The sequence below is a fragment of the Benincasa hispida genome, chromosome 3 (genome assembly GCF_009727055.1).
Source record: "Benincasa hispida cultivar B227 chromosome 3, ASM972705v1, whole genome shotgun sequence".
NCBI lineage: Eukaryota > Viridiplantae > Streptophyta > Magnoliopsida > Cucurbitales > Cucurbitaceae > Benincasa > Benincasa hispida.
In genome coordinates, this window is record NC_052351.1 from 11631811 (window position 1) to 11644986 (window position 13176).

The window sequence follows — 13176 nt, forward strand, 5'->3', positions numbered from 1 at the left end:
ATTTGGAAAAATTGGGATGATCTGCTTCTGCTCAAGGACCCTTAATTGGTTCCTTCACACACAATTGTTCAACGGAGGGAAAATTAAAGGTCAGGTTTGGAACACATTAAGTATTAGAAAGTTGTAATAAAGGAGTGTTAACGAAGCCAACATGTGATATGGTCATATAATTACCATCAGCAGCATAAATAGGAGGAAGAGATTTGGCGAGAGTGGGTGTAGTCAGAAGAGAGCAATCGAAAGTCATATGGTTACAACAAATGGAATCAAGGAGCCACCGATTACCTGAGGAAACCGCAAGAGCGAAGGAATTGGATGAAATTACATGTTTAAGCAAATCGTGTAAGTCAGTCATTTGAAAGGTAGACGAAAAAGATTCAGGTTTAGCAGAGGAGGCAGCAGCCGCAGTAGAGGCAGAGCCAGATTTAACATGTTTGGATTCTGAAAAATATCCCAGAGGCCGGAGTGATTATGTGAGACAATTTTCCAGGACATGACCATACTTATAATAGTATCGACATTCAACTATCGGGCAGTCAGTAAATTCGTGCCCAGTGAGCTTACAACTTTTGTAGAAGAGAGCTCTAGAAGTGCTAGGAAAATGAGTGTTGGCAAGGACAATCTTAGATTGTTTGGAAGAAACGACGCCAAGGAATTTTTCTTTAAACAGGATTTCTTGTATTATCAAGTCTAGTGATGGAAGGGGACTACGGTGTAGCAAAGCAACACGGATAAACTCGTATTCTGAACGAAGCCCCATAAGAATCTTAATAAGACAGGGATGATCAACGCTGATTTAAGATTGATCAAACTGTGTTCAATTTGGTTGGAGTGTGGCCAAATAGTCATTAACAGATTGACTAGTCTTTTGAGTAAAACTAACAAGAGTGTTGTGCAATTGATAATAATGAGCTAAGTTAACAGACTGAAAACGTATAGCCAGAAAATCCCACAAACTCTTGGCATCATCAAAGACATCAAACTGAATATGGAAGGCATGTATAAAAGTATTCCCGAGCCAAGTGATGATATGATGGTTTTTACTATCCCAATCCAACCTGACCAATTGAGGATTATCACCGATGACAATACACCATAACTTTCACCCAATTAAAAAACTCTTCATTTGATGGGCCTACGTAAGATAATTTGTTCCATCAAGAATAGTACTAATTGGATGAAAGACATGATCTTTCTTTATATGGCTTGAATCAGCTAAGTGGCTTGGTGACTCGGCTCAGCTGGATCTTTGCAGCTCAGCTAAGTCGGTGCGCAACAGATTGGCTCAGTGACTCGGACAAGATCGACTCGGCTTGTCTTCTCGGCTCAATCGATTGGATTTGGCTCATTTAGGCTCGTTGAGCAGGGATCTACGCCTGGGTCGCCAACGCACAACTCGAGTGCTTAGATGTGGGTCGACGTGGCAGATCTAGGATCGGTTGGATGTGGGATCTAGGTCGGACGTTGGTGAATGCTTGGGCAGGCGAACACGAAAACAAAGGCACAAACAGAAATCAGACAGGGGCTGGATTTAGATTGTCAAATCTGCTCAGAATGAAAATCAGACAAGGGTTGAATCTGGGTTGCCGAATCTACACGGAACAAAACAAAGTTGGATGTGGGTCGCCGGATCTAGGACGGACGAGCAGAGACAAGGCACGAACAAGCAGAGGCTGACGAACGATGGTGATGGTTCTCTAGTTGGGCTTTGAGACCATGTAAAATCAATGTATTTCCATAAGTGTATTGTACAGGAAAGTATGAAGGTATAAATACAACTTCAAGGGGCTAAGAAGAGACACTAGAAAAACTCAACCAATCCTAAAGACCTTCTAACCTCTCTAACCACATAAACTAAATATATATACATTAACAGACCTGAATCGCAAACATAATCAGATTGTTTTTTATCGTGTTTACCTAGAATTATGAATGTATCACATTTTACTGTTATCGTTATTGTTACCGTTATTGCTTGACCCTAACGGTAATGGAAAAGGTATCAATAAATGTGACAAGTTCATAATTTTCATACTGTTACAATAACAATATTTGTAATGGTAATGATAATGGTAGTAAAGGTAATTGATCCCACGTAATTCTCAACCATAATCAGAGTGAGCACTCTTCATTCCTCTATTAGATTACACATTTTGATTAAAATTTTTAAGGTCGGTCTCACATCTCATTACGATTACGAAAAGTAGGTAAACAACAACAAAAGTAATCAACTGGAACCAATTTTTACATTACTATTGATGAATTACTTTTCAATTGGTATAGACATGGCCTGAGTTATATTATGTATGGTAGCAATGATAAGTCATTGTTTTGAATAAAAATCATGTTTGCACCTATTGAATAAATTTTTCAAAACTTACAAACTTTTTACAGTTCCATTTTCCCTTTAAATCTTAACAATTTTGTACCATATGTATGTTTTTATAATTCAATAAAAATGTATGCTTTTAACGAATTTTCAAACAAAAACTTATCCTATGATAAAAATTGTAATACATGTTCAAGTTTAAGGTTATTGCAATACCTAAATAAGTTTGAAATGCAACTCTGAAATTGAAAGTTCATGGCAAAAACTCATATAACTTGATAAGTTTAGAGATAAAAAAGTTACTTTTTTTTCACTCATTTTTATCTAAAGAAACGTATTCGTCAAGATAAAAGTTTTAACCACATATAATTTTAAGGAAATTTTTAATGGGTAGCATTAAAAAATATATATTTGTACATCTTCATCTGTAAAATTTACTAAAACTGTTGGGAACATAAAAGAGGGTTGAATTATTGCTAATATGAACATCCGTCGATTAGTTATAATAAAACAGACTAAAATTGTCGGAAAGTTTTGAGGTAATTAGGTAAAATAGATATGTTGAAATTCAAAAACCAAAATTAAAAAAAAAATAATAATAATAAAAGGAAAAAAATAAAATGTAAACCAAAATAATAATAAATAGAATTTGGATTATAGAACGTGGAAGGCCACGACATTTCTCTTTACCTCTCTCAAACTCTCCTCTTTCCTTCTCCTTTTCTCCATAATTTAATGCTTCAGCTCTCGTGAGGTTCGTTCCTCTGCTCACTGATTACGCCCACCTTCCTTTCATTGCTTCCATAACACAACCCATCTCATGATATTTGGCCATACCCCTTTTCTTCCTCCATCATTTTTCACACCTTCCTTCTCATAAATTCTACCCCAAGATCCAAAATCTGCAAATCCTGAATCCCATCTTCATTTCTCCAAATGATTCAGCTATTGTTCACGGTGATTGTATCGGAGATGGTTCTGATTTTGCTCTTCTCCTTCAAAACCCCTTTGAGGAAGCTTGTGATCTTGGCCGTCGATCGGTTGAAGCGCGGCCGCGGTCCTATTATGGTCAAGACCGTCTCCGGAACTGTTCTTATTGTTCTGCTTTCCAGTGTTTACAGTATGGTCACGATCCAGAAGCGTTGGGTCGATGATGGTGCCATCAACCCTACCGATCAGGTTCTCATGGTCAAGCATCTTCTCGAGGCCACGCTCATGGGTAAACCCAAACTTTTCATTTTCTTGCGTTTTTGGATTAAAACTTTTCGACCCATATGGCTCGTTTCCCTCGATTGGTTGATTTTAATGTGGATTAATTCTAGAAATGATTTGTTTGAGAATGGTCGAGGAATTGGATTGAAATTGAATGCGCTTGATTTGATTTGATTTGATTCTGAAAGCGGATTTGAATTGCGTATTTAGTTTGAGATTAGAAGTACGTCTTCTCCTGTTTCTCATTTGGTGTTGTGGTATTTCGAGCTCATCAATTTAATCTTGGTCACTGTTTCATTAATGACATTAGCTTATTAAAGTATGTGTTTCTTTAATCGATCTGCTTTGGCTATACTTTCCTCTCATTTTTGTTGGGAAAGTTTATGAAGGTGTAATTTGAATACAGTCTATCTAATGGTGTGAAGACTCTAAAATGCATTAATTTGAACGTACTTTTACAAAAGGATTTCACATCTTTCTTTCAGTTTATTAGTTAACATGTTCCTTTCAAGTTTCATAGTAACCCCACTTGGTACATAGATAGTAGATGGCTCTCTTCATGGTTTAATAAGCTTATTATTTCTTTCAAGAACCTATTGGTTTTGAATGCTGAATGATCTTGCTACAATCACAACAATGTTGAATTTAAAGGTTACTGAACTATGTGGACTATTTGCTTGCAGGGGGCTCTCTATTCCTGGCACTTATGATTGATAGATTACATCATTATATGAGAGAGTTGCGTCTACGGAGAAAAGGGATGGAAGCTATCAAAAAGCAGAGTCGGGCGATGGAGGACGGGAAAGTTAGCAAGTCGGAGGAGATCAAAGCATTGGAAGAAGAGAGGAACACCCTGCAGACAAAACTCAAACAGTTGGAATTGGAACTTGATTCGAAAACAAAAGATGTAACAACTTCGGAAGCAAATGTAGTTGCTTTAAGGAAGCAATCTGAAGGACTACTTCTTGAGTATGACCGTTTACTTGAGGAAAACCAGAACCTTCGGGGCCAATTACAATCCGTGGATCACAGATTGTCTCGATCAGGAAGCAAGAAGAATTCTTAAGGAACCCCATATAGCATAGTAGCTTAGCGAATCTCACTTCTGCAAGTTTTGCGCTTCGATTTCGCCTCTATTATTTAAGATCTGGGTATCCCATGATGGGTTGCTGATGGCTGTTTACTTCTTATATATGCACAATGACAAGAGAAGATAAGGTTTTTGCTTCTTTGTGTCTGATTAAAGTAGGAAGGTAAAGCAGTGAAACAAGAATGGATTCTACTGAAAAAAAAAAAATTGTGATAAATTCAGGTTTGTAATAGAGAACACTTTCGCTTCTGTCATTCTTCTGTAGCTACTTGTTTCTTCTTTACTTAAATATTTTGGGGTTTAACCATGAAGAATTTGGCCTCTGCAAAACTCATTCTTAGGAAATATCAGTTTATTCGAACCCAGCAATAGATTAGAAACTTAAACATAAAGATTAACTATACTACATACTCGTATGATCAATTCAAAACAGAATCATTTTAATGGAAAGCCTTTACTATAAGTTATGGAGCCAGAGAAAAGCAGGAGAAACCAAAGGAAAGCCCTCAGATCGAGGATATGGACGAATTGTGCTGAGCCTGAGCATTATTGTCGGCTTTGACTACTTTAACAGTGTTCACTAACATTATTGTCGGCTTGGCTTTGCTGCTAAGTTACATTTTCAAAACAACTTCTGAATTATTCTTTTCCAGTTGGTAAGATCTATACTTCAATCAGCTACAAAATTCAAGCTAGGCATAGGCAACCATCATTAATGGCATCACGCTTTAATTTCTCAACCATAAGCTTATCATGCACCACTAAATTTTCTTCACCAAATTAATTATAAACTTCACATCTTATCGTTAATTTTCTAAGGCAAGCTTCAGTCTTCAAACAAGATACTCAACTCAAGTAAACAGAGATCGATCCATAAGTTCATATTTTCGTGATAAATCAAAATATCTTCATTATATCTTAAAAATGTAAGATCTAATGAACCCCTGGGTGGAAAGACAAGAAACAAAGAAATGATAATGCATAATTTATGATTATTAGAAAGAGTAGTCTTCAATGATACAATTTGGTTGCAAACAGAGGACATAGCAGGCAAGTCTCTGTTCTTAACCTTACTGATTTTTCTGCTACAATAATCACTAATTTTACTATCACTAACATTAATATAATCCTGATCAACAGCTCCATTGTTAATTGCCCTTTCGATGGATTGAGAGGAACAGGGCATTTCCAATACAGAAACGAAATTGTTTTCTTCTCTGTCTTCCTCTTCCAAGCCAATGCTTCTCACTGTCACCCAATCTTCATCGCACTCCCAATTGGGTGTTCCAGAAGACTGAATTGTGGAAATTTCGCTCAGTTGCTGTATCCTCTGCAATGGTGTTCTGTGAATTTTTGGTCTGATTGGACTTTGAACCGTTTCCGAATCGTTCATCGTGTCCCATAATCCTTGTTCCAAAATACTTATCCTCTGCGATGGTGTTCTGTGAATTTTTCGTCTGATCGGACTTTGAACCGGACTTCGAATCGTTTCCGAATCGTTCATCGTGTCCCATAATCCTTGTTCCAAAATACTCCTTGGTGTTCTTGAATTCTGTTTAGGATGAGATTTCTGCTCGTAAACAAAAGGGTGTTTCAAAAGCTCATTCACTGACCACCGTTTTTCTGGGTCTCTGATCAAACACCGCCGCAAAAAGTCCTTGCCCTGTTCTGACATGAACCTTGGAATCTCCGGCAATTCATCTCCGGCCCCAATTCTATAAATGGCGGCCACCGGATCCGACACATTCGCCCATGGAGGTCGGCCTGTCACCATCTGAATCACTGCACAGCCCACTCCCCAAACATCAGCTGCAAACCCCTGTTTTTTCCCACGCGCCACCTCCGGCGCCATGAATATCGGCGTTCCAGCCCAATTTCCACCGGAAACCTCCTCCACCCGCCGTGCGCAACCAAAATCCGCAATCTTGATCCCATCTTCACCAACCAAAATATTACAACACTTAATATCACAATGTACCACACCATTAGAATGAACATACTCGAGCCCACTTAAAATCTCTCGAGTATACAATTGGGCCGTCGCTTCATCTAATCGGCCACCCGCCTCCTCCATCGCATCCAAAATCGACCCACCAGACGCAAACTCCATCAAAAGATTACACATCAAATTCCCATCTTCCAACGTAACATCAAATCCCTTATAACCTATAACATTTGAACAATTCAATTGAGAAAGAATCCTCTGTTCCCTCTTGAGAAAATCCAGGTGAGTGAACTCAACTGACTTAACCGCCAGCCTTTGACCAGACCGAAGATCGGTAGCGACGGAGACCGCAGCGGAGGAGCCACGGCCGATGGTCCGGCCTCTCATCCACTCCATTGGGAAAACAGAGGTGGGTGTGGATGGATCAGATGAGGAAAAAAAGGGGAGGTTTTTATAGTGTAGATCGAAATGATTTTAAAAATGGTTTGTTTGATGAGTAAAATTGAGTTGGCAAATTGGAAGGGGTTATTTGAAAATTGATGAGAACAAGTTATCCGGTTCTCTTTTGCTTAACCTTTTAGTGAGTTTGTCCTTTACATTGTAGCCAATGGGCGGCGGCCGTCTTCTTCTTTTGATCAAAGCAAATTGCAGCACTGGCAAAGGAGAAGGATAATGGCAACTTTTGGGCGGCGGTGATTAAGGTAATTTGGTTAATGTAATTAAAGACCCTTACGATAATTCTATTATCCACATGCCATCACATGCTTCCATCACGTGATTTAATCACGTTGATTATCGTGGGTTAAGCATATAATTGGTTGTAATTTGTAAAATAATCTATTGGAGGAAAGCCTATTCTTCCAAAGCTTCCCCCCCCCCCCCTTCTTTTATGGAGGATAGGTGTAATTTCGTTGTAAATTAAATTCTTAATTTAAAGATTGACTTTCTTGAAGTCTTACTTTAGGAATAATTAAAACAATTATAACTGTAAATTTAAAATTCCTTCTCATTAATAATTGATTATGATGAGCTTACCTTACCACCGCAATGATGCTTACCCACCTTATCCTCTTGGCTTTTTGTTTATTTTTATTATTTCCTTTTTTTTTAGGAATATAATATAATTTTGGTCCATGAAACCTACTCTTATATTTAATTTGGGTTTTCTAAGTTTTATTTAGACTTAATAACTTCTTTAAACATTTTACCCAAAAAAAAATATATACATATATATATATATAACTAAGTTTTCTTGTTGTCAACACTTCAACTGGAATGGTTCAGTTAGATTCTATCTTTTAAATTTCTTAACTTTTTTTTTCTTCTCTTTACATTAGTACAACAATTGTGAGGATATAAATCGACTCTTGACCTTAAGAGAGAGCATACTAATTACCACTAATTAAAATCACTTTGAGTCTCTTTTTTTATTTGATTATTAAAAGTGTTTTATACTTTTATATTAGGATTAAATTTAAGGGATATTTCCTCGAGAAATAAACCTAAAACATTTAAACTTAAAAGATTAGAATTTGAGGACCACAACTATATATATATATATATATATATATATATATATATATAAATGCTCACATCTTGGTAATTAAGTAAGTAAGAAGTTGTTATAGATGCTTTGTTTTTGGATAAGTAGATTATATTATATACCTAAGAAAAAAAAAAGGGAATTGGACCCACAAACAATTTAAATGAAAGGGAAAAAGGTAAGAATACGAAAACAAATAATCGAACCCTTGAAAATTCCTCCCTTTAATTTAAAAAATATTGATAGGAAACATAGAAAAACAGAATTTTCTTAGGTAACAAGAATAAACGTGAATAAAATAAAGGGTGATTTTAAGGATGAAATTAAAGGTTACTTGAATTGCCGGCAAAGTTGAAAAAACAGACAAAATAAAGGGAGATGATGGAGTGGAAGCAGCGTCAGGTATCACCTTCTTTAAGCTTTTTAAAGTTTAAAAAATCTATATCCTCTAACCAACCAAACCACGCAGTTCCTTTCCTTGCCCTTAATTCTTTTCATTTTTAACCAAAATAAGAGTTACCCACAAAAGGATGACAAAAAGACGGCTCACACCTAATCTGACTCGCACTCCAATGAAAAATTGTTCAATATCATCATCTCTATTGCCACCCTTACATAGAAGTGTGTCGAAATCTCAATCATGTCATTATAAAAAAATTATTTTAAGAGGTCGTCACAATTTTACCGACAGTTTTAAATCTTAATCACCAATAGATTCTTGAATCTACATCCGACGGTTATTATAAGGTAGCCACCAGAAGCATGAAAATAATATCTGGCCACCGACCTTTTATCTCATAGGTTACAAATTGTAGCCTTCTTTAGTATATTTGCTTTTGTAGGTTCCATTTGATTGGCTATGAGAAGCCTTGCGTCTGCATTCTGGAGGATGACGCTGCTTTTCCTTCAAGTTAACCTAATCATTAAAGTGGGTGTTTTCACATTCCCACCATCGTCACCCCCTTCCTTTTCCCATTTTCTCTTAGAAACTATTCCAATTTTTCATATGTTTCATGGGATTTTCTGTAAAATCAGTGAATCCTATCTGGTTTCTGAAATTCTCCCCATTCATGTTACTTGCTATGGTATTCTGAGGAGGATATTTTTCTCTTCCTAGTTCATTGAATGCTCAAATGTAATCTTTAGAGCAAATTCAATGTGATATTAAAGTAGTGTAATTTCAAACTTTTGGAATGTCATTTTATCTCCATTTAAAAATGTATACCATGTTGGGTTTGAGTCCATAAATGAAATCGTTTACCTCAAAAGAGATACTTAACTTTCAAGGAAGAATAATTTTGTAGTGTATTCACTATAGAGTATCAGGATCTTTAGTGGTAAGAAAAATGGGAAGAATGAATTGAGAAAACAGAGAAAACACAATCTTTATTAAAACTTCTACTAATTACTTACATTACTTGTGTTAGAACTTATGAGACTAACAATATTTGTTTTTACGTTTTTAGATGTTATAAAAAATGTCATTACTTTGATGGTTTATGAAAAAGGAGTGTTCTACACAAATGTTGATTCTGCAAAATATTTTTCTTATCGATGGTTTCCTTTGCTATCTTATTTTGCTGATATCTTTTCCTTATTCAATATGCGTCTGCTATGGAAGTTAGGATTGCTTGTTGTGTTTCCGCTATGCATTTTTAAAGGACTCTTAGTCCTCCAAGTCGGGATGGCTATTTTGTTTCTAAGATAAACATTGTGTTATACTATAGTAAGTGCTTGGTCGTAATTGCAGGAAGATGAAAGAGTTGAATTGCTTAGAGACGTACTTCAAGTTACTCACGTCTTATGTAACGAAATTCATTTGAGAATGGATTCTCAAGCTTAGGGGGACCTAAGCTAATCGAGCAAAGGGGACCTTTGTTCTTAGGAGGAAAGATACGATTTAAGTGAGAAGGAGTCTTATGACTTGACGGGAGCTTGAGTCTTGCAAAGAGGGAGTCTCTTTCTTAGGGGAAGTCTAAGACATTCTTCATTGATACTACAACTTAAGGAGGAGCCTAGGTTATCGTGAAAGGGGGTCTCACACCTAGGGGGAGCTTAGGTGATCGATTGATTGATAGAGATATTCAGGAGTCACTGTAATTGTGTTATCATTATAGATATGTACTACATTGTAATTGCTTATCGTTGATATTAGTGAAGTTATCTTTCCTGGGCATACTACTCCCCAGACATAGGTGATTTACACCAAATTGAATTACCAATCTCCTATTTTCATTTATCGCTTTATAATCTCTAGTAACTCTTGTATGGAATGTTGTAACATTGTAGGTAACATAGTTATCATGTAGTAGACAACTTCTTTCTTATTTTCATTTGGTATCAGAGCGGGTCACCATTATTTCTGGTGTTGTGATCTTGTCACTCCCTAATGGAAAGAATAAAGGAAGGAGGATATTCTATACATCCCCCTATACTAGAGGTACTATCTATGCTTACTGCAAAGCGAGGATGTTAGCCTTTCTAAAATCCTCACAAAACAAGTCCTGGAAATCCATCATTGTTGGCCGGTCACATCCTCAGGCGACTGTTGGAGTTAACATGCAATTAGCAAAAGGAAACAGAATCCTTAAGCACTATAATTCCTTCAATTTTAGTAAAGAAACATGCAGGTTCAAAACATAAAAATAGGGTTTTGAAGATATATCTTTGAAGAACATTTCAATCTTCGGATTCAGCTTGAATCTTCACTCCAAATGCTTATAGACCACCACTTGATCTTCCCTACTAACCTTAGATTGGGTAGTGAACCCAAAATGAGAATGGATTGAAGGGAATTGGAGAGGATGTTCTTGGTGTTTTTTTAAGAACAAAAGAAAACCCTTTTCTTTTTTCTTTTTCCTCAAAAACCAATTGCATGAATGAATTTTCCAGCCAAATCTCTCTAGTTTTGTAAAAAAAATGACATGCAAATTAGATTGCATGAATTAATGACACCAAGAACCTTGAGATTGAGTGAAATTGTAGGTGTTTTATGTTGGAAAAAACCACTCAAGGTATTTACCAATTAAAATGATTTTCATTTTTTTTTTTCAAATTTCATTATTTAAAATGAATTCAAAATTCATTTTCAGTGAAATTCAATTTTTCCAAATTCTAATTAAAACAAAAAAAATGAATTTAGTATTTGAATTTCCATAAAATTCAAAAATTTAAAATTAATTCAAACAATAAAATTAATTTAAATAATTAATTAATTAAAATAATTTAATATCCAATATTAAATTATTAAAACACCAATTCCACTATTATGAATTCATATTCATGTGATTAATATTTAAATCAAATTTAAATATTATCCAATTCTCCAATTCCGTTTAATTCGATAATTAAACATGTAATTATAGCGTATATAATTACTTATTCGCTTAATTCATTTTTGAACGTTTCAAATTCACTCATCATGCTATTCTAAAGTGTAATCCGTTTGTGAGGTAGTAGGGGGACCTATCATGAGCTCTAACGATCCAAGATTAACGGACTCTTTAACCTAATTAACCAACATTCGTTAACTATCGGGTCACTCCACTAAAGCCCAATAGTTGCACTCCCCTCACTATAGATATATTTCTGTCCACTCAATATAACCATAATTAGTAAGTCAATCTTTCATAGGTTGTTCGTAATAACGGTTACGTCAAAAGCTGTTTTACCCCCAATTTTACATCTTGTTTCTTAAGTCCCACTGATCCTTTAACGAACAATTGATTTGTGATCTAATCACCAAACTGAGTCCCTCTCGAGCCAATGAGAGGGTGGAGCCCTTGTTCAAGATCTGGAGTCAGTATTTAAGGGAACAACCTCTCTACTATCTCTAAAAGCGAATAGGAGTGAATTTCATCTTGCACCTTATGTCCCCAGCTATCTACCCAGTCTTACCCCTGAAATGGGAGGCTTATTGAGCCGATACTATTGAACCAATCCTCATCCATACAAATCTAAGGACAATCCTAGATAAACAGGAGTTCATAGTTAACTCAGGATTAAGATTAAATTACCTAGGTCATCGCTTGGAAATAGTCAATCTTAAATAGTAAACAGCGTTACAAAGTAAAAGTGACTTATTTCTTGGTCCGGTCTTATACAAACTCTTTGCATAGGATGCCCCCGCTCGCATGCCTTCACATGAACAAATCAGGATCACATCGTTTGTAGACTTTACAACAATTGTAACATCTACAAAGTGGGTCGTCTCTGTTAGTTTTCCCAGAATAAGGTACCCAACCTTATCCATATACTATAGACCATTTTGGTTATCTACTCAAACTTGATCCACTCTCGTATTCATGTAATAGCCATGGATCTTAGTTTATTGGATTTAGATTCTTTCTCTAGCGAAATGCACAATTATACATTCAATAACAACTTTATTGAATAAAACTTCAATAACATCTATATTGATTAACAAAATAAATTTATTGTTTACAAACCACGAGTTTTAGGACATAAAACCCAACAGTGACAAATGAGAATGGTGAATTGAAACTCAAGTCTAAAGTCGGGTGGAATGAAGAGGAGGATGAAGCCGCCCTTGGAAATTCACGAGCCTTGAATGCTATATTCAATGGTGTTGATAAAAATATCTCTGGGTTAGTCAATACGTATGTCTCTGTCAAAGAAGCCTGGAATATTCTTGATGTTGCTCACGAATGAACATCCAAAATTAAAACATCAAGATTGCAGATGTTGGGTTCAAAATTTGAAACCCTGAAAATGCAAGAAGGGGAAACTATCGTAGAATTCAATGTTAGATTACTAGATATTGCAAATGAATCTTTTACCTTAGAGAAAAAGATCTCTGAAGACAAACTGGTCAGGAAAGTTCTCAGATTGTTACCTAGGAGGTTTGATATGAAAGTCATTGTAATAGAAAAAACCCAAGATATTGCTACAATGAAGGTTGGTGATCTATTTGGATCTCTACTTGCTTTTGAAATGTCCCTTAATGACAAACCTGAGAAGAGGAACAAAGGAATGGCTTTACAATTCTCGGTTGAGACACACTCATTTAAACCAAAAGAGGAGTCCAAAGAAAATCT

At 35.9% G+C, this 13176-nt stretch overlaps 2 protein-coding genes across 2 annotated transcripts; one reads left to right on the forward strand and one right to left on the reverse strand.

The window, feature by feature from the left end:
* The first annotated feature begins 2984 nt into the window (after positions 1 to 2984).
* On the forward strand, positions 2985 to 4942 carry LOC120074142. The gene is made up of 2 exons (XM_039027158.1): positions 2985 to 3548; positions 4225 to 4942. Exons 1-2 carry the CDS (start codon positions 3266 to 3268, stop codon positions 4605 to 4607), a joined length of 666 nt encoding a protein of 221 aa, XP_038883086.1. The 5' UTR covers positions 2985 to 3265; the 3' UTR covers positions 4608 to 4942.
* Positions 4943 to 5442: 500 nt separating this feature from the next.
* LOC120074141 (mitogen-activated protein kinase kinase kinase 18-like) lies at positions 5443 to 7472 on the reverse strand. The gene has a single exon (XM_039027157.1). It carries the CDS (start codon positions 6970 to 6972, stop codon positions 5458 to 5460), a length of 1515 nt encoding a protein of 504 aa, XP_038883085.1. The 5' UTR covers positions 6973 to 7472; the 3' UTR covers positions 5443 to 5457.
* Positions 7473 to 13176: the final 5704 nt, after the last annotated feature.

Coding starts and splice junctions, on each gene's coding strand:
- LOC120074142 (XM_039027158.1), top strand. CDS start 3,266: ATGATTCAGCTATTGTTCACGGTGATTGTATCGGAGATGGTTCTGATT. Junction 3,549..4,224: donor TCTCGAGGCCACGCTCATGG/GTAAACCCAAAC, acceptor ATTTGCTTGCAG/GGGGCTCTCTATTCCTGGCA.
- LOC120074141 (XM_039027157.1), bottom strand. CDS start 6,972: ATGGAGTGGATGAGAGGCCGGACCATCGGCCGTGGCTCCTCCGCTGCG.